At 43.6% G+C, this 24,418-nt stretch overlaps 2 protein-coding genes across 14 annotated transcripts in view; one reads left to right on the top strand and one right to left on the bottom strand.

Moving 5' to 3' along the window:
* Positions 1-1,028: 1,028 nt before the first annotated feature.
* On the top strand, positions 1,029-14,822 carry rcor2 (REST corepressor 2). 6 transcript variants are annotated; one of them, XR_002057218.2, is made up of 15 exons: positions 1,029-1,284; positions 4,534-4,659; positions 6,322-6,378; positions 7,139-7,219; positions 7,544-7,596; positions 7,695-7,856; positions 7,939-8,063; positions 8,339-8,405; positions 8,512-8,751; positions 8,907-8,984; positions 9,281-9,338; positions 11,111-11,178; positions 11,472-11,633; positions 12,477-12,875; positions 12,918-14,822. XR_002057218.2 is itself a non-coding variant. In XM_019348065.2 (14 exons), exons 2-14 carry the CDS (start codon positions 4,536-4,538, stop codon positions 12,822-12,824), a joined length of 1,623 nt encoding a protein of 540 aa, XP_019203610.1. In that variant the 5' UTR covers positions 1,029-1,284; positions 4,534-4,535; the 3' UTR covers positions 12,825-14,822. The 6 variants fall into 6 exon arrangements, 2 of the variants coding, with proteins under 2 accessions (XP_019203610.1, XP_019203615.1); XR_003217880.1 differs by having other exon boundaries at positions 12,914-14,822; XR_003217874.1 differs by having other exon boundaries at positions 12,908-14,822.
* A 1,736-nt stretch (positions 14,823-16,558) lies between these two features.
* Positions 16,559-24,418, bottom strand: part of mark2b (MAP/microtubule affinity-regulating kinase 2b) — a 50,352-nt gene continuing 42,492 nt past the window's right edge. For 5 of the 8 annotated variants that reach the window (XM_005468049.4, XM_005468056.4, XM_005468053.4 and 2 more), the window contains 4 exons: positions 23,745-23,771; positions 20,502-20,540; positions 19,672-19,778; positions 16,559-18,825 (listed from right to left, as the gene is read on the bottom strand). In XM_005468049.4, the coding sequence (XP_005468106.1) occupies positions 18,476-18,825; positions 19,672-19,778; positions 20,502-20,540; positions 23,745-23,771 (523 nt within the window). In that variant the 3' untranslated portion in view covers positions 16,559-18,475. The remainder of the gene's footprint in view (positions 18,826-19,671; positions 19,779-20,501; positions 20,541-23,744; positions 23,772-24,418) is intronic. The other 3 variants (XM_005468054.4, XM_005468052.4, XM_005468055.4) reach the window with 3 other exon arrangements.

The raw sequence follows: 24,418 nt of genomic DNA, 5'->3' as shown, positions 1-24,418 counted from the left end.
GGGGGAGGAAGGAAGGAAGGCAGGAGAGAAAGGGGGTAAAGTAGTGAAGAAGAAACAGGAGCAAAAACAAGGAGATGGAGAAAGAGAGAGAGAACAGCAGTGAGGAGATAAGGTGAGAAGTGAGAGGATGAAGAGGAGGTGGTGGGGAAAGGGAGGAGGAAGTGGTGATGCCACAGAGAAAGAAAGAAGAGAGAAAGAGCTGGAGGAGTTTGTAACAGGCTGTTACATGTCAGCAGCAGGGACTGGTGACGGGAGCAGTGGCTTCTGTGAGTGTGTTACTGCGAAGGTTAGTGGGTTTATTCCCAGCATCAGGTGAGAGAGCTCCTGCTAAAGCTAACACTGAAACATCCCCCATTCTGCTCACACACACACACATCCACCTGTGAACTCACACGCGCACAGGCTCGTGCACACAAACACATCCAGGTCGCAACTCTTTGAACTGTTCTGTTTTAAATAAATAAATAAAAACGAGCACACTGAGGCTATTCATCTGAGTCACTGTCAGTTTATGCACAAAGTAACGCACGCGCCTGAAGACACGTTCGCATACTGACGTACTCGCGCGCGCACACGCACGAACACTCGTTTCAATTGTGCTCCGCTCCTGCCCTTTTCTCCACCAAGCAAGTCTGGACAGCCTGCCTCAGTACAGAGATGCACTGAATCCCTCCGCCGACACACTGGCAAGTAGTCCCTAATTTATGGGATTTTGATAGATAGCGGATTAAGACTCTCTAACACCTATTGTTTTACAAAATGAAATACCTACACGTTTCTCTTCCATTTAAAGGCCATTAACGATGTAATGATCAAGACGTGAATTATCAGGCAGGCATATTTAAAAGGCAAAATATTTTTTGGACAAAGATTTTAAGTATCACGTACTGACGTGGGCTCTCTTAAAAGTCAGTTCACATACATGGCGCATAAGGTAAAATCCAAAACCAAGACTGAGATAAAGTTAATAGTTAAGGGACTACTTCTTTACAATCCAAACGGCTCCTAAGCTTGGGAGAGGCGAACGCATCCAAGCGGATGTCCACCTCACTTTTCTCCGGGTGTTGTCCGTCTCCCGGCGCACACACACACTCACACACTCACAGCTTCCATCTATCCGTGCAGTTCTCCTCATTGTAGTGTGACTGTGCTCATCAATTAGGCGAGAGTTCAGGCTTTTTAGACACACTAATTGCCTTTGAGCGCTTCGGAGGGGACTGCAAGCTGCGGACAGAGGCTCGGAGAAGTTTTGGGTGCGGGGAAGCGGAGAGAAAGGAAACACAGGTACAGTGTGACTATTATCTCCACTTCTAACTACTGGCGTTACTAATGTAACGCGAGGGTACTAGCCGCAAGCTAACTAGCTAACGTTAGCATCCCAGCGACCAACTAGGCTAGACTTAAATTGCACTTTGGTGATGAGGAGAGATGTCGTATATATATTTTCTAGTTTCCAGCCTTTTGGAATGACTTGGACTTTGCAAATTGCTACTATTTTTAGTTTAAGGACCCTAAACATACCGGCAAGTTGGGCAATTATGACCTAAAGAGCGAGTTTTTTTTTTTTTTTTTTTTTTTGACTCCAGGGCAGCAGCAGACAGTACAGTAGCGTTGGTAGTAACAGCAGCGTACGCGTGGGGAAAACAAAAGGACTTCAAAGTGAGACAGCGTACAGATGACTGTACAATGAAGCTGTTAAAAATATTGACTTTTTTTAAGCTAGTAAACGTGACTCAAATTTGAGAAACACCCGGTGCGAGTCCGTCATCTCTTTTTTTTTTTCTTTTTAGTGGTGGGATCTCAGGATTTAACACATTATAAAACTACACAGTCCGCCTATTACAATGTTAACTTTAACATGTAATGTCCCCCGCTTTAAGGTCACCCTGTGCTCAGTCTTGCGAGCCATGAGCACCTGACTAGTCACTGTAGGAGTACTATTGTTTTTCTTTTTTTTTACCACTATGAGTCAAAAAGTGTTCATCATCAGACTACCCACTTAAAAATTGAGGTGAAGAACCTAAATAGATTTTAGACATATTACCCAAAACTAAACGATCGAATTGCTCGTGGTATTGTTCACTATAGTGCAAAGCATATCTGATGACCGAATATTGTGTTTAAAGTGAGGAAAAGTTTAAAAATCTGGCCATATTAGGGAAAAGGATGTAGAACAGGAAAGCCTGCATGTAATCGCCTAGTTGAGTATCATGTATTACTACGAGTATCCCGTCACTGTCGGGGTTATCAGTTAATATGTTGTAGTTATAGCTCTCATTCTTGAAACGGTTGATAAATCTGCCAGTGATTGAGGCTACCGCGATAGAGGCTACCACAACTCTCCCCCCACCCCCTTCCACCACGAAACTCGCTGAAAGTGAAGCGGGGCGGTCTCACGCAGCCAGTTCTCTTGTAAATAAGTAAACTTGAGTATATCGACAAAGACGAAGGGATGTGTTGAAGGTGGCGATATTTCCAGTGAAGCCGGACGGGGGGCAGCCGCTGTAGTTTCGGAGGCCACCGGGAACAGCGATAGACAAAGACCACCAGAGAGCCTCAGACACTTGTATTGTCTGCTCGGAGTTTGGTGTGTATGGTTTTTAATCTCGAGGATCGTGAGGGTTGCGACTCGTTTTCCCGCAGAGGCTTGACTGGCTCAGTATGTTGTGCGGTGGTGGTGATGTGTGTGCGGGGGTAAAGTACCACATCGGTCACCCAACTTCGCGTCCATGCTTTGTTCTGGCCGCGGTTCAAGTTGACAAGTGAAGTTGCGGATGAGAAGGTGAATGAAAGGCACGCGCCTTTTAACGTGCATTTGCACTGGGACCCGTGCCCGGTGTTGCCAGTCATTGTTTTAGGGGCTTTTATCGTTTGCGCTTGAGGAGGAAGGAGTTAAGGTGGGCTACTTTTTGCTGTGGCCTGAACATCTAGTCATTTGTGCTACGGTAATTCTTCATTGGCCCAGAGATGTAGAGACATCGAGAAGACGACAAATATCATGTCATAGTATAGCAATGGCTGTGGATCACACTTCGTCTCTTAGAGGAGGGTCTTATTTATTTATTTATTTATTTGTTTGTAGATGTTTCTTCTCATCAGCGATTATATTCGTTTACTGATGTTGACGTTGATCCCCATTGAACAGGTTTTACTGCATGCCTTTGCTGTTGGAGGGGCTCATGTAATGGATTTCTCTTTATGTGTGATTACTTGCACTGTAGCAACCAACGCCTTTCTGCACCAGCAGATGGGTGGTGTACTGGTATCAGCCAACAGCAGCCTTGTTGACTGATAGTATCTTGGAAAGTAAAGTTTGCATCTCAGTGGATAATATTTACTTGTTGTGTCAAATCAGTTTTTATATGTCTATTTGCATCCTTGTAGCAAAAATAAGATACATAAAAGTTACAAAAAATAAACAAATATGTAAAACATTGGTGCCAGCTATTATCAGCCTAACAAATAAGGGATTAGTATTGATATCAGTATTTTGTGCCAGTATTGAACTAAAATTTGGTTCTTTTTTTCCTTTTTCTTTTTTTTTACGTACACAAAAAGGTAGGACCACATCTAGTTAATTACTCACTCATCTAATCATTATTTGTTGGATTAAAGAGAGCTACTTTCAGCTTCTTCTTTGTCACAAGGTGTTGACACAGCAGGTAGCTCTGGATGTTTGATTTGGCAGAGTTGTACAGCGGACTTTCTTGACATGTCCCTAAAAGGATTTGTTTTGTAAATGGCTCTAAAAATGTGACTTGATAAACTTTTAGCTGAGAAATACTTGATTATGTTAACTGTAATCAAAATGATTTGATCAATTGCTTATTATTATTTATCTTTAATATTATTTATTTGAGCGTCATAAAAAAATGGTCAGATTTTGGTCCAGAGCTCAGTGTCGTGTCCTTGATGGCTCTTACAGAGCGACTGTGGTGAGATAACAGATGTTCATTTGGAAAAAAATGGGATGTTGACATGTCACTTGAACTGTAAACAATGGGTAAAATAGGCCTCTGTTCTGTTTGTTTGTTGGTATTGCTCCACCCAGACAAGAAGACATCTTTAATCGGCTGGAGCTACAAAGGAAGACTCCGGTTAATCAGTCTGGCTCTTTTGTTGAAGATGAAGTTGTTCCTGTTGATTTAGTTGGGATGTGCTCTTGATAAGTCAGAACCTGAGCCGAAAACTTGCATTTAGAGATTTAATCGTAAATAGTTGAGGTCTTGAATGAGTTCTTGTATAGAAAGCTGTTTTTTGGAAAATAAACTCAGCTCCTGGGAGATAATGGGATTCCCTCCATCGTAGCAACATAAGGGCCCATTTTACTTTACAAGCGTGAGTTGGTTTTTATAGGTTTGCAAGTGGAAACAAATAGCTGCCAGTGCACTAATGGAACAAAGCATAACTCATAGTTTAATAGGAGATTGAATTGCTTAGGGCAGAAATGTTGATGAATGGTGGATTTTTAACTAGTGACATGTTATATATGTGTGTGTGTGTGTCTGTGTGTCTGTGTCTGTGTGTGTGCAGTCATGCCCTCAGTGATGGAGCGCTCGGGGGCTGGGGTCCTGTCCAGGAGCAGAGCCAAAACCGTAACCAACGGGAATAGCCAGCCACACTCTGAGGAGGAGAGCAGCGATGAAGAGCATGCTCACGGTACACACGTACACACTTTTCGTTATAGTGTTTGATTTATCAGATATCACGATAAACGTCTGACTCTGGCGTTCTAACATGAAGCATTACAAAGTGTACCTACATCTGATACTCGCAGGCATTTTCCTGCCAGCTGTTCCTGTTGCATGCATTGCATTGCTGCAGTGCTCTCTGTCATCCCCTCTCTTCATCCTTGTCCTCTGCCCACATACATCTCTCCTTCCTCCATTCTCTCCTTCACCCACTGACTTCCTGTTGATCTTTGAGGAGCCCATTTTAAGATAAGAAATGGCAGTTTTACACAACTAGTTATCCTCTCTGTTACCTTTCTTCCCTCCTCTGTTCCTTCTATCAAGCATCCTTCTTCTTTATCATGCTCCTTCTGGCTCCATTCATTTCACCCATCTGCTCATGTTTCTATCATCCCCTTCTCCTCCCTTCCTGTCCTCTGTCCCAGAGGAACCTGTAATCTGTCTCAACCTCCTTCAGGTTTGCTTCCCTGCATTTCTCACAGTCTCTCTTCACTCCTCGCTTTCCACATTCTCCAGCTTCCTAGTTTCCTGCTAGCTTTACCACAGCAATAATTACCTGATGTCTGCCACCCATCGATGCTCTACCCTCTCGTCTTCGTCGGATTTTATTAGTTAGTGGTGAACAATATCAAAATGTTAAATAGCATTTCTGGATTAGCTTATTTATTGTTTTTATTTATTTATTAATGGAAGTTGTACATGGAAATTTTTCTTTATTTAAATGTTTTCTTCATATACCAGTGTTTTCCCCCACTTGTTTTTTACTGTGTTTTTACAAATGTAGTATAGTTTTGTTCTCATGTGTAATTAGAAAATATGTAGCTGACCTTACTATGTACCAATAGATTAATACATAATAAAATAAACAATAGATGCATTTAAAAACAGGGTTTTTTTAACATTAAGACTATATTTAAAAGTTAGATTTAGCCAGTGTGTCAAAAAATAAAACAAATACAAAAATGCCTGAATGAATTCTTTCTACTGCTCTGAAGGGGGTGACACTTCTATGCCAAAAAGACACCTGGTTGTATGGAAGTTTATGTGAAAAGAAAAGTTCAGATTCCTCAGTAAACACGTTCTGAATGAGTTTATGGTTACAGACGCTAGTTTGAAGTTTTAGTGACGACTGTATGATGTTAGACACCTTGACCAGGAGGCAGCTTTGCAAGATGCCTGAAGCACTCTCGAATGGCTGAGCTCCTCAACCTCTCTAAGGGAGAGCCCAGCCATCCTTTACATAAAGCTCATTTCCACCGTTTGTATCTGCAATCTCATTCTTTTGGTCAATACCCAGAGCACGAGACCATAGGTGGGAGTAGGGACGTAGGTTGGCCAGTAAATCAAGAGGTTTGCATTTATGTTCAGGTCTTCTCTTCACCACAAAGGACCGGTGCAGTCTGCATCATTACACTTGTGGCCCAGATTCATGTGTCACTTTCATACTCCCCTCAGTCGTGAACAAGACCCCGAGATATCTAAACTCCTCCAATATGACTATTTTATTAATTTTATTTTTCTCTTAATACCTCACTTGTTCCTTTGGTGTGATCCACTTTGTGTTACAGAAATGTTTTTGCCCTGCATTGCAGCTCTTGAAATATAAACGTATGTACGCTTGTCTCTGCAGACAGCATGATCAGAGTGGGAGGAGACTACCAGGCTCAGATCCCAGAGTTCAAACCAGGTAAGCAGGGAGGGAGAAAAAGCACAACAAAAGGAGGCGACAGAGGGCATTAAAATTGACGATAAAAAGAGAGAGAGGGAGGGAATAACCTCGGTCTCCTGTTGGGAGGAGACATAGAGGTTGAAGAGAAGTGTGGAGGAGACTAGAGGTGAATGCAGATTAGTAGAGGAGTGAAGGTCAAAAAGAGTCATTTTACAATAGAAAAAACCCCAGGAAAATGAAAAGAAGGCTGGAGGGGAAAACGAGGAGCTGTTATCATCTTTGTCCAGTAATGCAGACGTCAGAGTGACGCTTATTTGTCAGTGTTTGTGTTACTGAATGCAAAATCAAAAGGTTCAAAAATATTAAGTGTGCTCCATGAAAGAGCCCTGTTGCTTTGCTTGAGTAGATGAAAAATGTTTTGATGCTGAGGAAACGGTCGTCATAACCTTCATGGAGGAAAGGCAGCATGCTTCAACAGCTTGTACCAAAGAAGGGGACAAGCAGGCAAACCAGCATAATCTGTTTTACTGAGTGCACAAATGTTGACTTCCCAAAAGAGTTCAGCTGATGAAGAGGGAGCTTTAGCCAGATGGAAACATGCAAAGATGGGTAGATGGATAAGGAAAGAGAGATGCTGGGGATTGAGAGAGCTTAAGTGGTGGATAGGAGGGACATGGAGGTGACATGAACGAGTAAAAGAGGGATTGACAAAAATGTATAACCTCAAGTAAAGTGTGGATTTAAGTGTTCGCTTTGTGTTATTTGTTTCCATTTTCAGACAGCCCAGCCCGCTACAGTGAGAAGGACCAGAGGAGCATGTTGGTCTGGTGTCCCAACAGCCAGCTCTCTGATGCTATGTGTAAGCCCCACACCACCTGCCTTACCTTGTATTCATGTGTGCGAGCTAAAAAACTTGACCTTCAGTTTAATGGATATATGCTGACTGGAGGGTGGCAATTAAAACTCTTGACTGTCTCTTCCTGTGCACTTATGTTCTTTCTCTCTCTTGCCCTTCTCCTCTTCATCTCCTCTCTTTTTTCTGTTATTATGCAACCCTTCCTATTAACTTTTTTTCAGTCTTCTCTTCATTCTCCTTCACCATCTTTAGATTATTATGTATTATTTTCACAATTTTTCTGGGTGTTTCTTTCTTCTCTGGTGACCAATTTTTGTCTTCTTCCAGTGGACGAGTACATCCTCATGGCTAAGGAGAAACACGGATACAACATGGAGCAGGTAAGGGCAGTGCATCAGAAACAAAAGCTCAGATGTTTATATCTCTTTCTGTCTTCTGACCTAAACCGTTCCTGGTTTCCTGACTTCGGCTCCATCAGGCTCTGGGCATGTTATTATGGCACAAACACGACGTGGAGCGCTCACTGGCCGACCTGGCAAACTTCACCCCCTTCCCAGATGAGTGGACAGTTGAAGATAAAGTGCTGTTTGAGCAGGCCTTCAGCTTCCACGGCAAGAGCTTCCACCGCATCCAGCAGATGGTGCGTGACTGAGAGAGACACACATGCACTTACCACCCTAAATATTTAAAACAAGTGATGAAAAGTAAATTTTCTTTTGTAGCTTCCAGACAAGCTGATCTCCAGCCTAGTAAAGTACTACTACAGCTGGAAGAAGACCAGAACCAGGACATCCGTCATGGACCGACAGGCCAGAAGGCTGATCAACAAGAGAGAGAAAGATGACAGGTTTGAGATGCCTTCACCAATCATGGAGAAACAACTGCTTATCTGAGATCTGACATTTGGAGAACTTTTTTGTTAAATGACACTCAGTGAGCGTGGCATCCTGGGAAACCAGGCTCATGAATATAAATAAGAGAGGCCGATATTATTTCTTGTCTTTTCAGCTGACATTTTAGAGCATTTCAGACGTGTATTTGATGAAATTTAAACAATAAAACAGCACAAAGTTTAAGCACTGGTGTGCTTTGTGTAATTTATTTATGTTTTTTGTCTTGCAGTAATGATGAGATTGAAGAAGGAGAGCAGGCCAGTGACAGTGATTTTGAAATTGATGCCAAGAAAGAGGTAAGAAAAAAGTGTGTGTGTGCACATTCAGAGAAACGACTTCTGTGAGGTGAGGACCGAGCTGCCTTGACACTTGAATGATATTTGTGATTCGATGTGCACACAGGCGGCAAAACAGAACGCGAGCAGCACCAGCTCTGACAAAGCCACGCCCAGCCGCTCCGGTCCAGTGAAGAAGGAGAACATCGGAGCTCAGTACAGACACCACCCGCTCAGAGCCCGTCGCAGGCCACCCAAAGGCATGCACCTGGAGCAGGCGGACATCATGTCTCTGTCGGCCTCTCACGATGCTGGAGTTCTAACCATTCGCCAGCTGGACACACAGCTGGTTTCACTCAAGAGACAGGTACCAGGGTTTTCAGTGTTGCTTTAATGATGTCTTTGGTCATCAGATTGTAAATGCACATGAATGTTCTGAAAGCAGATTTCAGCTGCAAAAACTACCACTCGGTGCTACCAGCTAAAAAATAACCCTACCTCACTGTCCCTCCTCTGTCTCAGGTCCAGTCTATCAAACAGAACAACAGCAGTTTTAAGCAGAACCTAGCTGAAGGTGTTGATGGCCTCAGACCTACAGATGTAAGTCTTGAAACTCCCCTCTCTATGCCTTTTCCCTCCTTTCCATATCCCTTATTTACTGCCTCATTTCTTGCCTGTATTCAATTTTCTCCTCCCCTGATCTCGCTTCAGTTTGTTCCTTTCCTCATTTATTCACGCTGCCCTTCCTCAACTCCCTCCAGACAGTATTTCACCCCTCGTGGGACTGACTCTAGTCTTAACCTGCTCATTGCTCTCTTACTGCCATCTTCCTCCCTCTCCCCCCCCCTTGTTTCCTACCACACTCTCATTCTAATCTCTATTTCTTTCTCTCCTAGCCTGCCCCTAAGATGAACTCTCGTTGGACCACAGAGGAGCAGCTCCTGGCAGTGCAGGGTGAGTAAAGGCTGTAGCTTCCTCTTCCTCCCCCTCCAAAAGGCACCTCTTGTCGTCCGCTCTTCTCTACCTACCTCCCATTCACAGCCAGATGTCTTATTAGACATTCATATTGATATTCTGCACACACAGGAGCTGCCTGTACTCGTGTGTTGGTATGGTACAAGCTCCTCGATTATTTCTCCAGGAGCTACTATTGGATATTTTGCAATGGGCAGATTGTGCTAATCAAATGATGCTGGTGGGATTTTTTTGTAATGTTTAGAAAGCTTAATTTTGCCCCTAAAAGAGATATTTATTTTTTTTATTTTGACATGAAAAGAGACGAAGTTCTATTGTAAAGCCTCTGAGTGTATTTGCCCTCATTATATTAGTTTTTTTGAGGACAGACATGAGCATGGGGTGATGTGACTGTGAGTGAAGCACTTACAAAAACTTAGCATTAGCTCATTCCCAAAGTGAGGGCCGAGGCCCCCTGGTGGACCGCAGTAATAACAGAAATTCAGTTTGAAATGAGTGGTAATAGGAGGTAGTTGGGTTGTGATATTACTCATTACTTGACCCTTGTGTTGAAGTCTTTGTCCCAGTGACAGGAGGGTCACACACTGACCTCAACACTTTGCATATAACATAATAATATTAGCCATGCATAGCCAACCGCCTGCACTGTTTGATTTTGGATAAAATTTCCTAGCAAATGCATCACTTCTGTTTTGTATTTTGATTAGCATGAAGATTTTGGATTGGGTGGGCCTAGTGGGATTTTCTGGTTTTTAAGTGGGCTGCACCACTCTTGATTTTGGGAATGGTTGCCCTAATTAATCTATAGTTTTGTCCTTGATGGAGACCATAATTTACTAAATTAATGTCATTTTATTTGGTATGAAACAAGCATTTGAGCTCAAACTCATTAAGAAAGTGCTCACTGAGGTCAAAGAGCAAGGGAACCAGGGACTGTTTTCCATTATACCTCTAAGATCTAAAATGCCTTTTTTGCCCATAGATGAGTCCCCCTGCTGGTCATTAGACAGAATGCAAATTTAAGGCACTTCTAATCTACTCAGTTCAGAAGTTAACTCCATCTTCATTATACAGTCTATAGGGGGAGAACCCTGTTTGTTTGTGTTTCATGACACGATGGAGCTACAGAGTGCAGCTGGACTGGAAAGTGCCGTAAACCTGCATCTGCTCCACCACACAGAGGTTCACAGTTCCCTACAATGAATAACTCAAACTGCATGAATACAGAGCACTGTGCACTAAGGCACTCTGTCTTTATTATCATTATTTTGGAAATTGTAAATTATTTATTTGCAGTAGCTTAGGTTAAATGTACACACGTTACACTTAATATAAAACTTCAGGTCTGTTTATGTGCGTGTGCATTATTTCAGCTTTAAAAGAGAGCATGAGGAAAGAAATCAGCCACAAAAGTGGAAGGTAAAATTAGCAGCTGCAGCCCGTGTGCCTTTGAGCAAAACCTGTACCTCCATGTAGTACAGCTGCTCCAACAGAAAAAACAAAACAAAAACCCTGAAAGTGTGCAGTGAAGCAGGTCAGGACGGGAAAAGAGCAGGTGCACTGAGCCAGCTGAGCTCAGATGGAGGTTAACTGTAAACATGCTCACCATACGTGACTCTTCCTGTCCCTCCTCTCACATCCTCTGCCATACACCTCTCACTGAGTGAGAGGAAGCTGGCTGATTCTGTTGCTTTTGATTGCTATATGCTGCTTGGTACAGGCAGGACATTAACCCAACTTCTCTTTTCCAGCTATCCGGCGTTATGGTAAAGACTTCACCGCCATCGCTGAAGTGATCGGGACTAAGACTCCGGCTCAGGTGAGCTTCCTCTTTCTCACATGTTGAAAGTGTGTGACGACCACCTCTCGTCTTATTCTGACCTCACCCAGCAGTGCACTTGAGCGAGCTGACTATCAGCTTTTCATCTCTTTTCCATTTTCCCTTTCATCCTCCGCCTAACGGTTTCCCCTATAGGATCTCTGTAATCTCCATTATCCCTGCTTTCATTTGTCTTCTGCCCTCTAACGTCCGCCTCTGTGTCCTTGAGATCGGCATCACTTTGTCCTCATTCTCTTCCTCGCTAACTCTCCATCTCGCCCTGGCTTGCTCAGGTGAGCTCGTTCTTCGTGAGCTACCGGCGCCGCTTCAACCTAGACGAAGTGCTAAGGGAGTGGGCGGCGGAGCAAGTGGCCACCAGCCGAGACCAGAGAGACCCCAGGAGGAGTGGTGAGGAGATGGCAACGGCTACAGATGGCGGCGTAGAGGAGGAGGAGGTGAGACCAGACAGGATACACAGGACAGTTAATACCTAAGAGGTGCCTGTAAGAGTTTCTGATTTTGTTGTCACGTGAAATCTGTTTAAGAGAAGTTTTACATGAAACTGAAGCAGGTTGTAAGAATATTATTTGTATTTAATATAAAGCTGTCAGCATGTGAGTGCTGCAGGCTATACTGAAACCTTCCCTGAAACACAAACTCATTTGTAAATGACTCTGTACATCTTAATTGCACCTTCTGCTTTTTAATAAAGGATTAAACACATGACAAAGGCTGTAAACGGATCTATATCTCTGTAAATTATTAGTTTGATGGAACTACTTTCAGCTGTGGATTAACACGTGTTGCAGGAGAGCACATGACTGAGTGTAGAACATGCAACAGCATGTTAAAGCAACATGTGGCTTCTGTAATATTTGGAAGTAGTAGGCTTTCAAGCTTAGCAAAGCTCCCAGTTGCTTTTCTCTCCACCAACCCTGTCCTGTGTCTGACTAACAGATTTGAAACGGACGTGCTGTTCTCAGACCTCGTAATGCAACTTTGAGTGATTCACAGTTCAAACTCATCCCTATTTATCTCACTGGGCTTCGGTGTAGCCCCTCTGTCCGACCCTTACAAACAAGATTTGAACAGCAGGTGGGCGGGGCCTCTGTGCTCACAGACACACTATATTTGCTCACTCGGTGACAGCACACAGAGCCAAAAGTAGAAGAAACGATGAAACGCAGCATCCGATCACAAAATGTTAAGTTTTTATCTGCCCACCGCTTTTGTCCCTCTCTCTACATCCTGTTTGCACCTCCTCCTGACGCTCCATCTGTCTCTTCCCTCCCCTTCAGGTCAAAATGGAGGACCCCCCCTCAGACGCCACGGGCAGCTCCTCTCCCCCCTCCTCCGCTCACGCCCCGTCCTCTCTCTCCCAGCCTCCCCCACTGCTGCGTCCAGCTCCTCCGTCAGCACCCCCGAGCCTCCTCCGTCAGCCGCCTCCTCTTCAGACGCGCCCGCTTCAGAACAGAGCTCCCCACAACCACCCCCCACCTCCGCTCATCCGGCCCGCAGTGACCACCGCCACCACCTCCTCTGGGAGTCTCAGGGGTTCTCCTCCCAGCTCGTCCTCTTCCTCCGCTGCAGTTCAGATGCCTCCATCACTGGTCGGGCTTAAAGTGGAGCAGCCCAACTCACACTGATAGACACACGCAGCAGGAGTAGACACAGACACGCACACACATAAAAAAACAACACACACACACACACACACACACACACACACACACACACACACACACACACACAAACACAAAGCTTCTCTTCCTTCACCCTGGGACCATCACATGACCACATCATCAAATGACACGCTCAGGTCCCCAGTGTGACATCAATCGTCATTAGTGACGTGAAGCTCCTTTACTGTACTGACAAACACCTACCTCCAACACAGACCTCTAAAACACACGCAAACACACACAGAGCTAGGAACTCCAAACACTACCTGCACACAACACAACACACAGAAGAGACACTGGATCATGAAGCCGTTAAAGAAAGCCACAACCACAAGAGTGCAAATCCACCTGCACGTCTCCATGGCAACTCTTGAACATCTGGAGGACTGTAGATGAACACTATGTATATCTATATGCTGTAGTTGCATCGGTCTAGTCATCCACACAACCATCAGGAGAAAGAAAAGGAATAAATGAGGGAAAGAGCGGCCCACAGCTGAGCCAGACGTGCTGCTCCTGAGAGGGCGTCTACGTCACACGCAGCATTTTTTTTTTTTCTTCTTTCAAATTTAGACCCTCAAAGGGCAGCAGAGGTACTTTTGCAAAAGCTTTGTGATCAAAGCTGAATCTTTTATTTTGGTTTTGAATTGTTGATTCTTTTCGTTCTGCGTTGGGCGAAAATCTTCCCTCATAGCCATGTATTGCTAGTATTAACTGGAGTGGTGTTTTCGTTTTGTTTTTTTGGTTGAACTAGAATTTTAAAGGTGTGCCTGAGGTAGGCAGTTAGTTACTGTAAGTAGATTAGATGGTGTACTTTGATTACTGAGCGCGAAGGAGAAAAAGAGCCTGTTAACATGCGCGATTGAGCTCGGTCTCACGTTTCTGGTGCTGTTCATTGGCTGAGTGTTCAGATCTTGTTTTAAGTTACTTCGGAGGAATATTTGAAGTAATCAATCCCAACATCTGCAGTGCAGCTCTAAACATCAGTCTGTGACGTTTCAATAATGGTGTTAATATTCTCTAAATAAGTGATGACATCCGCGCCTGCCAAAGTGTGTTGTTGCTTTAAACGCAGAGTTAGGCGTGGAGCATCAGAGAGGAGTCTGACATTTTACATGGTTGCATTGTTTCTTACACAGGAAGAGTTTGACATTTTAGGAAACACTCGTTTGTGCTCTCGCAGGGTCTCAGTCTCCGAGCGGCAGCCTCGATTACCACTTCAGAGTGGTATCTCTCTGCACTCGTCAAAATGCCAAACCAGTCATTTAAACCCAAAATAGAGCAAGTTGCGACTTTCAGTTAGATTGTGTGTCTGAGTAATTTACAGAAGTGACTTTACAAAGAGGTGATGACGACTTTGTGTCCCCCCCCCCAGTCCAGATAAGGCAGCCTCGAGTCCTGTGCTGTCCTGGTGCGGAGGTCAAAGGAGATCTGGAAGACATGTGTGCCGCAGCGTCAGCCACTTGATTCATTTATCCAATAAACAGAGTGCTTCTGAGTTGTGCAACAGTGCAGTTTCTGCTCATGGCTAGCGCTTCCAAAAGTGATGGTATGGCACAACCTGATGAACAAATGTAGATGACTGAAGCATCTGTCTGGATGACCTTTGTTGTTTATTTCTGTTGCTAGTCTTAGACTACTCTTGTCCAGCTGTCTGCATCGCTGCCTTTTTATGCAGATCTGAGGTCAGTGGTCAAGCTTCCTTAAACTGAAGCGTAGCCTCAAATCACCTACTTTTGTTAGCAGAGGCCTTCAGCGTTCAGTTGAACGCGGCACTGAGCAGCAACGGAAACTGCATCGCTACGTTTGGCTTTAATAGAAGTTTGCCTTTTTCACTTGTTTTGTTTGTTCCTCCAAAAAACCCTGCTTGTGTGTACTGTATGTACCAAGGTGTTTACATTGTGGAAACTGAACTGTGTTTGAGGCGTTTTTTCTTTTGAATAAACAAATGACCAAATTCTTCATGATGTCAGTTTTTGAAGACATTTCTCCAGCTAAGCTACATTTTCTCTCATAGTTCAATATGAATAAAATGACTGTATTTGTTAACACAAGTCAGTCACATAGGGGCAACTCAGTGCATTTAGGCATGTAGACATGTTCAAGAAGTCCTGCTGAAGTTCAAACAGAATGGTGAAGGAAGGTGATTTAAGTAGCTTTGAATGTGGCATGCTTTTGGTTCCAGATGGGATGGTTTGTTACAAAAAAAAATACTGCTCTACTGGGATTTACGATAGGGGCTTACAATGATCCAAAAGACGTGCAGGTAACAGTAACTCAATACCACTTGTTATGACCAAGGTGTGCAGAAGAGCATCTCTGAATGTACATGTCAAACCAGATGGGATACAGCAGCAGAAGACCACACTCGAGTGCCACTCCTGTCAACTCTGAGCTCACCAAAAACTGGACAATGAAAAACTGGAAAATGCTTCCTAGTCTGAGTTTCGATCAGAATTTAGTGTGAACAACATGAAAGCATGGATCCCTCCCACCTTGCTGGTGGTGTCATGGTGCAGGGGACGTTCCCTTGGCACATTTTGGGCCCCTTAGGACCAACAGAGCATTTAAAATCAAGAGCCTACCTGAGTGTGGTTGCTGACCATGCCCATCCTTTTTACCACAGTGTACCCGCACCTTTGGGATGTGGTACAATTGGAGAATCCCATCAAGACAAATGTGCAGAAAGTCTGCCACGAAGAATTGAGGCAGCACTGAAAGCAAAAGGAGATCCAAACTGGTACGTGCAAGGTGTATATAATAAAGTGGCTAAAGTGCTGCAGGGGAGTTTCATCACTTCGTAATGCCAAATCATCAAAACCCTTTGTTTAGTCCTACCAGGTTGGATCACCTGCAGTCATCACATTCCCAAGCAAGGCTGCAGACACCAGCCTGCTGAGCTTGACCTCTGTGACTCTTTCTGCAGAACGAGAAAGAAATCAAAGCATATTCTGATAAATATGCAAACTTTAACGTCAAAGCTTTGATGAAAATCATAATGAAAACCAAGATCCAGTCACGTTGGGAAGAGCCGAAAGAAAAAAAAAAAAAAGGGGGGGTGGGGGGAAGACACACGTCTCACTCCTGTACAAAATCCACTCGCCCAAGTTTGAACACAAACATCGACTCCATCTGCTCAGGTGATGTGACAAAGATTCACAGCGGCTACTAAACTAAACCTCAACTGCTGCTCATATAATGGATTTCAGAGTCAGACTATCATTATATCATTGTTTTTATTACTATCATTGTAATTTTTCATCATTTTGTCTTTGCACAAAAAAAAAAGAAAAGAAACAAAAAAACAAAACAAATAATACATTTTTCAGGAGTTGATCACCCCCTCCCAACCCCCCAAAAAACCCACCACTACAGTTACAGTTTGCTCAAAACACATTTAAATCAATGTAAATTACAGCAATGTAAAACGAAATAATGTCAAATAAAATCAACCCTGAAAGAGATAATATAACAGCAACAGCCAGAATAATTAGAATCCAATACCCAGCACCTTAATACAATGATCAACGTTTTAAAAGGAAAATCTGACGTATTAAAAACTGAAAGAACTAAAACAATAAAATTAAAATAAAAAAATAAAACGACAGTGTGTCATTGTGAGAGAAAGAAAGAAAAGTGTTCAGTTAGGTACAACCAGCTGACGGGCACCAGCCTTTCTCCGACCCCTACGTCTGTCCGTGTGTGTGTGTGTGTGTGTGGTTTCTTTTTCTGCATTGACAAAACTGGAGCATCAAACGCAACGAGAAAACGAGTTAAAGGAAGTGACTTCTTCTGCTTGTGGTTTCGAGAGTGAACGTGTGCTCTGAGAAGTCTTTCCTGCTTTTTTTTTTTTTCCCTTCCTTTTTTCTCTCTTTCTGCTCCAAACTACTCTGGACCAACGAGTCTTTTATATAAAAAAAAGAAAAAGAATTATAATAAAATAAAAGAAGGCCAAAAACGAACGAGCAGTAGTCGTCACCACCACCACCACCATCAACATCATTAAATACATCGATATGTCCTGCACCGGAGGGGAGGAGGGGGGCTGGGTTTGTCCGTGTGTTGAAGGTGCGCTTATACTGGGGGGAGGGGGGACAAAAAAAGGCAGCGATGATGCGATCTGACAGCGAGTCTTCACTGCGCCCCACATCTGTACAAACTCGACGACACAAAAATATATTATCAAATCAAAAGTAGAAGAAAATAATTCACCATTCGTCGTCGATGTCGTCTTCAATCGTTTTTGTTGCTTTTTATTTTTTTCCAGTGATCTCTTACAACACAGTCTCGCACACATACCAACAACCACCGATTTGTGTGTCTGCTCTTTGGGAACACCGGGCTGGAGCGGGGGGCATAGAAATGCATCGGTACTGGGTTGACATTCTGGATACGAAGGCGTGATGCCAACCAAGAGGTACCAAAAAAAAAAAAAAAAAAATAGGAAAACAGAAATCATCTGAGCATTTATGTGCTGACAAATGGCAATGAAAACAAACCCCCAGATTTGATTCTTCAAAAGAAAGGCAACTTTAAAATGAAAAGAAAAATTCCATCATCAGTCCTCCCCTCTCATAAGATGCTGCTCTTTTTCCAGTGCACAACTCTTTAAAAGCCAATAAAGAAATTCAGTTAAAAAAAACAAAACAGAACTAAAAGTACGGACTTACAAAGCTGCAGCCCACAGGATCAACTGGCCTCCTCGGACATGACTGTGTGAAAGATTTAAAACAAACAGAATGGGGGGGAGAAAGGGAGTGAAAAGATGGATGTGCTTGTGCTGACTTCAGTCTGAAGGCGGAGGAAGAGACAGCGAAAAGTGTGTGAGGGCAGGAGGGAGGTGGAAGGTGGATGGATTAGATTTGTTTGGGGGGGGGGTGGAGAGGGTCCTTTAATCTTTAACAGCAGAGTTTGTCCATCCAAAATCCATGTGTGTGTGTGTGTGTGTGTGTGTGTGTGTGTGTGTGTTCTGGCTCAGGCTGGAGTCCACTCAGGTTTGGAGGAGAATCAGAGCAAAACTTCTTTTGAGTTTTCCAGCAAAATAAGGCTCCACGTTCCAATCTGAACTTTCTGTCAATCATTCAGAGCAAAGATTCCCCCCACAGCATCACTCTGTTTGCTTTGATCTCCCATCCACCCGCCTGACCCCACCCCACCCCGTCCCATCCTGGCATCAGAACCGTGCAGAGAAAACGGAATAAATAGCAGGAAGAAATGATAGGAGTGGTCAAAGTGTGCCTCCTAAAAAACAGAGAAGAAGAAGATCGGACATGCAGAAGAGTGGAACGTCTAAGTAGAACGTGACAGAAACCCCTCACCCTACAGGGGGGTGGAGAAGAAGAAGACCGGCCTGTAAGTTCTTCACAACTCAGAGGAATTCGGCTCCGGTTCTCTAATCCGAGCGCCTCGGGGAACTTATGGAACAAAACTTCTAGGGAAAAAAAAAGTTTTCTAGTCTCAGAACTGGCAGCCCGACGTCAGACCTGACGTAACAATCGTGTCGTTTTTAAAGTGATCCCACCCCTTAGCTTACGTCCTAACCCAACCTACAGCATCATTACTCCTCTCGCCCTCATCCTTCACCCTTGCATCTCTTCTTCGCTGCTCCTCCGTGCTCACAGTTTGAGCTCGTTGGCGATCTTTGAGGCAATGTTCTTGAAGGCGATGGACGTGCCCGAGATCCGCTTGAAGCGCACGCCGTTGAGGGAGAGTCGCGGCAGCTTGCACACCTCCATTTCCCACTGGACGAAATCGTCGTGCGCCGGTTTCCCGGACATGCACAGCAGCATGTAGCGCTCGCGCAGCTCGTACTCGCAGCTGTTGGAGTCGAGCACCTTGCGGATCTCGCGCATCATCTCCGTGGGCTCCATGGACGACGTGGTCTTCATGGACCAGGTGAAGCGCAGCGAGCGCGGCTTGACAGGGTCCTTCTGGCTGGAGATGGCGGGAGGGGTGCCAGTGCCACCTAGAGGAGTGGAGAAGAAGAACAGTAAGAGGAGAACTTTGAGTTTCAAGGAGGAAAAAGAACGGGAAAAGCAATAATGTCTAATTTAAAATCTCATTAAGACGATTGAGAAATGCTGACCTCAACAGGACCAGAGGTGGATTTAGTGTGCCTGAATGAGGGAACTTTAAAATCCCGGAGATGATCAATTTTCAGGAAATGTAGCTACTTATCGAATCTGCCATATATGACTTCAACAGCGCTCTCTAGTGGTTTATTGTCATACTTTCATTGATTTTAAACAGCAGCCCTACATTTTCTTCGAATGTCAGACTCAGTCAGATTGGGCTTTAAACTGTGTTAAACACAGGACAAATACCACGTGTGGACATGTTGTCCTTGTGTAAGAAACGTGCAGGCAGTTTACTGTCCAGTGAACTCAGCCAGCAAGTGGTGGTCATGTGTCCTCCTTCACCAAACCAAAAGTAGTACTTTTCCACAAGTACCTACTCGGCTTGTCTGGACTCTGTTTTTAGGGTTTTTTTAGGTGATAGCACCTGGTACCAGGTATTTTAGTTCCTGCTTGATCAGGGTTCCAAGCGAGCCGAGTTGATCTGAAAATGTGACGTAAACAGAGAGCATGCCGCTGATTGGCCAGTCAATGGCAACACTCTGAGTCATGAGTTTGACTCCTTCAGAAATATCAAACCTGCCATTTTTGAAACCTTGCAAAGACGGAAACGGCAGCAGAAAAAACAACACCGTGGTATACTATCGCCTAGATGTCCTCCATTGCTGTGTTGTGTATCTGTCACATATAAAATGACCAAAACTGAGTTGAGAAGAGTCAAATTGTCATGAACCCACCAGTGTTTCCAGATCCTGGGGACGAGTTGTTCTCATCGTTGTTAGAAGAGGAGGACAAACCACCGGACGTCTTCTCGGACTTGTCTACAGTACTGGTCAGCACAGACCTGTGTGGAGCGATGGGAGGGTGGAGGAGGAGGAGATGGTGCGAGAGAGGGGGAAAGATAAAAGGGAAATGAGAGGACAGAGGGACAGATGGGGGAGGGGCAAGAGGGGTGGAGAAAAGGAAGGAAGGGTGGAGTGGGAGAAGGCAGGAAAAGGAGCAAAGAGAGAAAATGAGGATAAAAGTATGAGAAATCAGAATTATTTAAAGAGCAGAGACAAAAAGGTGGAAGGAGGAATGCAGAGGAAGGATTGAGAGGAGGGAAATAATGAGGATTGTGGAAATGAATGAAGACAAAAAGAAAAATTTGAGCACCCCTGTGTGCGTTTGTGCACACGACTCAGATCGCCGGTCAGCACACGGGTCGATCAGGCCCGAGTGCGCGTTTGCGTTTCGGGTGTGCGAGCACACAAACGCACATCGGGGGCGCTTGGATTCTGATTTTCCCTTCACACACAGGCACCACCATGCAGCATCAACCTCCGCACCATCACTCTCAGTCTCTAAGATGCTACCCATTCACCTCAGATCTCCCATCCCCTGATTGGTTAAACCGTTACCACCATCACCAACTAATTACACATCCACAGCTCGCCCCTTACCCCGGCCCCCACCATTCACAACAAGCTCAGATCATCTACTCATTGGTTCCACTCTACTGATTGGCAGGCGATTCGGTAGAGTCTGGGAGGTTTGTGGGAGTTTGTTTGTTTTTTCTGTATCTCACCTGCTCCCCTCATCAAGACCCTCTCCCTCATATGGACCCCTCGAAAAAAAAAAAAATCAACATAAGTTTAGTCTTTAGATTTTCTTAAGGGCTTATGGCAACAAGTGGGCTCTTACACAGACAGGAAACCAGCTGGCTGAACACAGTCACACCGCTCACCATGCCCGCCTCAATCTTCCAAGCCAACCACTTCAAGTGTGCGTGCCAAATATTTAATTCCACTCCAACTGCTTAAAAGTCTGAGGACTCCACAGCCCACAATGCACTGCTGTGGCAGGTGTTCCAGGTAATACCAGTCCACTGTGAGCAAACACTATCATAGTACCACCACTCAGTGGAATTTAACAAGTTCAATTCAGTTTATTTAAATAGCACCAAATGAAAACAGCCGATGACAATATAAATAGTTGTATAACGTAAGGTACAGAACCTACAATAAGACAGAAATCCCCAACAGTCAGACAGTGGGAAGGAAAAACTCCCTTTTAACAGGAAGAAACCTGTGGAAGAACCACGCTGATGTAGGGGAAGCCATCTGCTGCTGCCAACATTAACATGTATTTACTAACACTAAAAACAACAACAACAAAAGATTCAATGCGTCACTATGGACTTGTTCGACCTGTTTTAATGTTAGAAAACTCCACCTAGAAAACACCCAAGTTATAAGGTGGAATTTAAGGAACTGGTTCAACTCCCTCTGGGATGGATGAGAAAATGTTTATGAGTCGAAATAAATTAAGAATGAAGCAAGTCCGAATGAAATAGTTAGCTAGCTACAAATGGAACGGCTCACTGTGGACCAGAAATGGGGTAATTTGAAGAGTATGGAACAGCATGGACTTTCACAAAATGGAACGGTGGGGTAAATGGTGTAACACTTTGGAGTGGAATGGAATGGATTCAAACAAACATGGAATGTTAGGAACACATCATGAAGTGGAACTGTTTAGATCCAGAATGGAATGGTTTGGAAGAGAATGGTCGGCATGGTGAGGGCGAGTCCTGTTGCTAGGAGGAGGTTAGGAGCATTAATAATCCCAGCACTGCGTTAAAACCTGTATTAGTAACACTTGACCTACATGAAAGCTGTTTACCTCTCTCACACACATACACGAACACACACTCCCTGTAAACAACACATGAACTTGCAGCCCATGTAACATTTAACATATGCACGCGCATCCTCTCTCACACCTGCAAACAACAACGAACGCACACAAACGAGACTAAAGCAAGAAAAGCAGACGACAAACAGAAAAACACAGACGACAGCCAAACACGTGCAGACGATGCCAGGAAAGTGACACAAACATGGAAAAATTCAACACTTTATGATTTGCAATTCAGTTTGTTTCGGACAAAGACAAAATTCTTGTTTTACATTATTAATAAGAAAATGGGGGGAAAAAAAAGAATGACCAGAAACACCATGTCAAATACCTTCTGCAAAAGAAGCCATGGTTAAAAATATAGCACAGTGGAAATGACGAGGAGGAGTGTGGGGGGACCCCAAACAAACTGTAGATGAGGAATTCTGTAACAATGTAAAGTCAATGTGCCATTTTGCATCCCATTGCCATTTAACTTAATATGAAGGGATGCAAAATGGCTCACAGAGTAGGAACACCGTGACATAAAGGGAAAATAAAAGACTGATCAGATGATTAATTGATTTTAAATACAGCTTACTCAGTCCCAACATACAGTATGGAAATATGTGACTACTATTTAGTCATGTGTTTAGCAGTAGCTTTAGATTTCACCCTATAATTAGACATTTTCTACTATTACATTTCCAATTTAAAATATTCTTAGAGTCATTAAACAGCTTAGAGAAAATACACCTATATAATATCACCATGATAATAAAGTAACAGCTTTAAGCCAGCAGGTGGAGCAATGGTCCACTCTAAGACCTGCTGGTTAAAATAATCCAATACACTAATCAGGAGACATGTCCAGTTTGGTTGTGTACATACAGAAATGTAAGATGTGTCAACACGTGTCTTTCATTTAGACCAAATATGTAGATGGAAATAAGGTGTGTTTTTATCTTAATGTATGGACATGTCAGAGCTAACGCTCAGTGTGTGTAATTGTGAAACAAATGTAATTGTGTTTGTATATTCACAGCATTTAAAAAAAAAAAAAAAAAAAACAAAAAAAACAGCTTCTTTTCCAGCCACTGTAGGTCAAAGCCATCCACTTGTGTTTCTGCTGCTGTTAGAGAGCCAGTGCTACAGTGAGAACAGAGCAATGAATGAGTGGAAAGAGTGCAGCCTCCAGGAAATAGTGCAGCCCCGTCCCTCCTGGGCCCTCTCCTCCTCTCTGACTTCGTCCACAACTACAACCGTATACTGACAAGGACTTATTACAAGCTACCTCCCCACTGGGATCTAACATCAGGACACCTTTAGCCTGTGTGGCTAGGGCAATTCAGATTACGGAGACCAAACTAACGAAAGCAGGAAGGTGAAATGGGTAATGGTTTGGTTAGCTGGGGTAATGGTTAGCCACACTTTAAAGAGACTACTGGTTCTATTGCTGTGCTTCTGTTATTTCTAAACTGAGTTATTTATTGTAAACTGTGGTCAGCGACATGACACGTTTTAGTATTGCCTCACTAGTTTTACATTTTACTATGAGCCATAGAGTAACAACATGACTGGCACCTCAAGCTACGAACGGGTTAAATGTGGAAATGGATGAGTTTGATGATGGATTCGTCATTAAGGCTTGACCTAAATCTGGGACTCCACAGGGAGATGCGAGCTCACACACAATCTACCTGGAAAACAAACGTGGGGTGAGGATGAAGTAGAGGTGGGCGGGAGGGACAATGGAGGGACGAAGAGGAAGATGAGTGAGGTGTTAATGTGCCACGTGATGATGGAGTGAGTGAGTTAAGTGAGTGGATGGCTGGGTGAGGGAGGGGAGTTAGTAAAATTAAATACATTTTTAAAAAGAGAAAGAAAATGGACCAAAACACAGCACTCAAAATCAGAAGGCTCAAAAAACAAAGGGGCCAAACCACAGAGAAACAAAAAAAAACAACAAAAAGGTGAAAAGATAAAGGCTCAAGGCACAAAAGGAAGATCTCAACAAAAAGCTGCACGAAACACCAAAAGGGGAGGAAGTATTTATATATATATGCATATATATATGTAAAATATATATAAAGAAGAGACGTGTGTTTATATAAATCAAGGGGTTATATTTAACGTTGGGTATGTTGCCTACCTTCTCGGAAACCTGAACGAGAGATTTCTACAAAAACAAAAGAGGGATAAAGAAAGAGAAAAAAAACGTATGTGTAAAACGCATATATCAATGACGTTCTTGTAAAAGACAAAGCTGCCCTCTGAGGAGCAAACTTCAACAGAAAAAAGAAAAATCAGTCCAGACTCACTTGGGATTGAAACGGCGAACAACACCACAGTTAAAACAAAGAGAAGAAGGACAACAACAACAACAAAAAGAAGAAGTTACTGCACTGCGGTCGACGTGCAATCTGAACGTGTTTAGATGTACCCTTTATTGGTGTGAATGTGTGAACAAAAACACCTCAGAGGGATTTAATGGGCTCTCTCTGAACACACTCCCCTCCCTTACACAAAGATGTCCGGGATGATCCTGAAAAGAAGCGTTTGTGAGGTGAAAAGTTCAAATGTGATAAAACTTTAAAAAGAAAGAGAGAAAGCAAGAGAACAGCTGCTATAAAAAACACAAATCACACATGTACAAATGACAAAAAGAAAAAAGAAAAGCAGACGTTAAGCAACAACTTTTATCTCCTTCAACACAGACAAACCATTGCTCTCCAGACCAGGTATGGTAACAAAACACACAGATTTACTGTGTGTGTGTGTGCGTGTGTGTGTGCGCGCGAGAGAGAGACAGAGAGACTGGTCAAA

Source organism: Oreochromis niloticus, linkage group LG3 (assembly GCF_001858045.2).
Source record: "Oreochromis niloticus isolate F11D_XX linkage group LG3, O_niloticus_UMD_NMBU, whole genome shotgun sequence".
In the NCBI taxonomy this organism is placed as follows: domain Eukaryota; kingdom Metazoa; phylum Chordata; class Actinopteri; order Cichliformes; family Cichlidae; genus Oreochromis; species Oreochromis niloticus.
This window is presented reverse-complemented; position numbering and strand designations above follow the sequence as displayed.

Excerpts from the sequence above, each read along its gene's own strand:
- rcor2 (XM_019348065.2), top strand. The coding sequence starts at position 4,536 with ATGCCCTCAGTGATGGAGCGCTCGGGGGCTGGGGTCCTGTCCAGGAGC. Across the intron at positions 7,597-7,694 it reads ACGGATACAACATGGAGCAG|GCTCTGGGCATGTTATTATG; the intron begins GTAAGGGCAGTG and ends CGGCTCCATCAG. Across the intron at positions 8,064-8,338 it reads AAGAGAGAGAAAGATGACAG|TAATGATGAGATTGAAGAAG; the intron begins GTTTGAGATGCC and ends TTTGTCTTGCAG.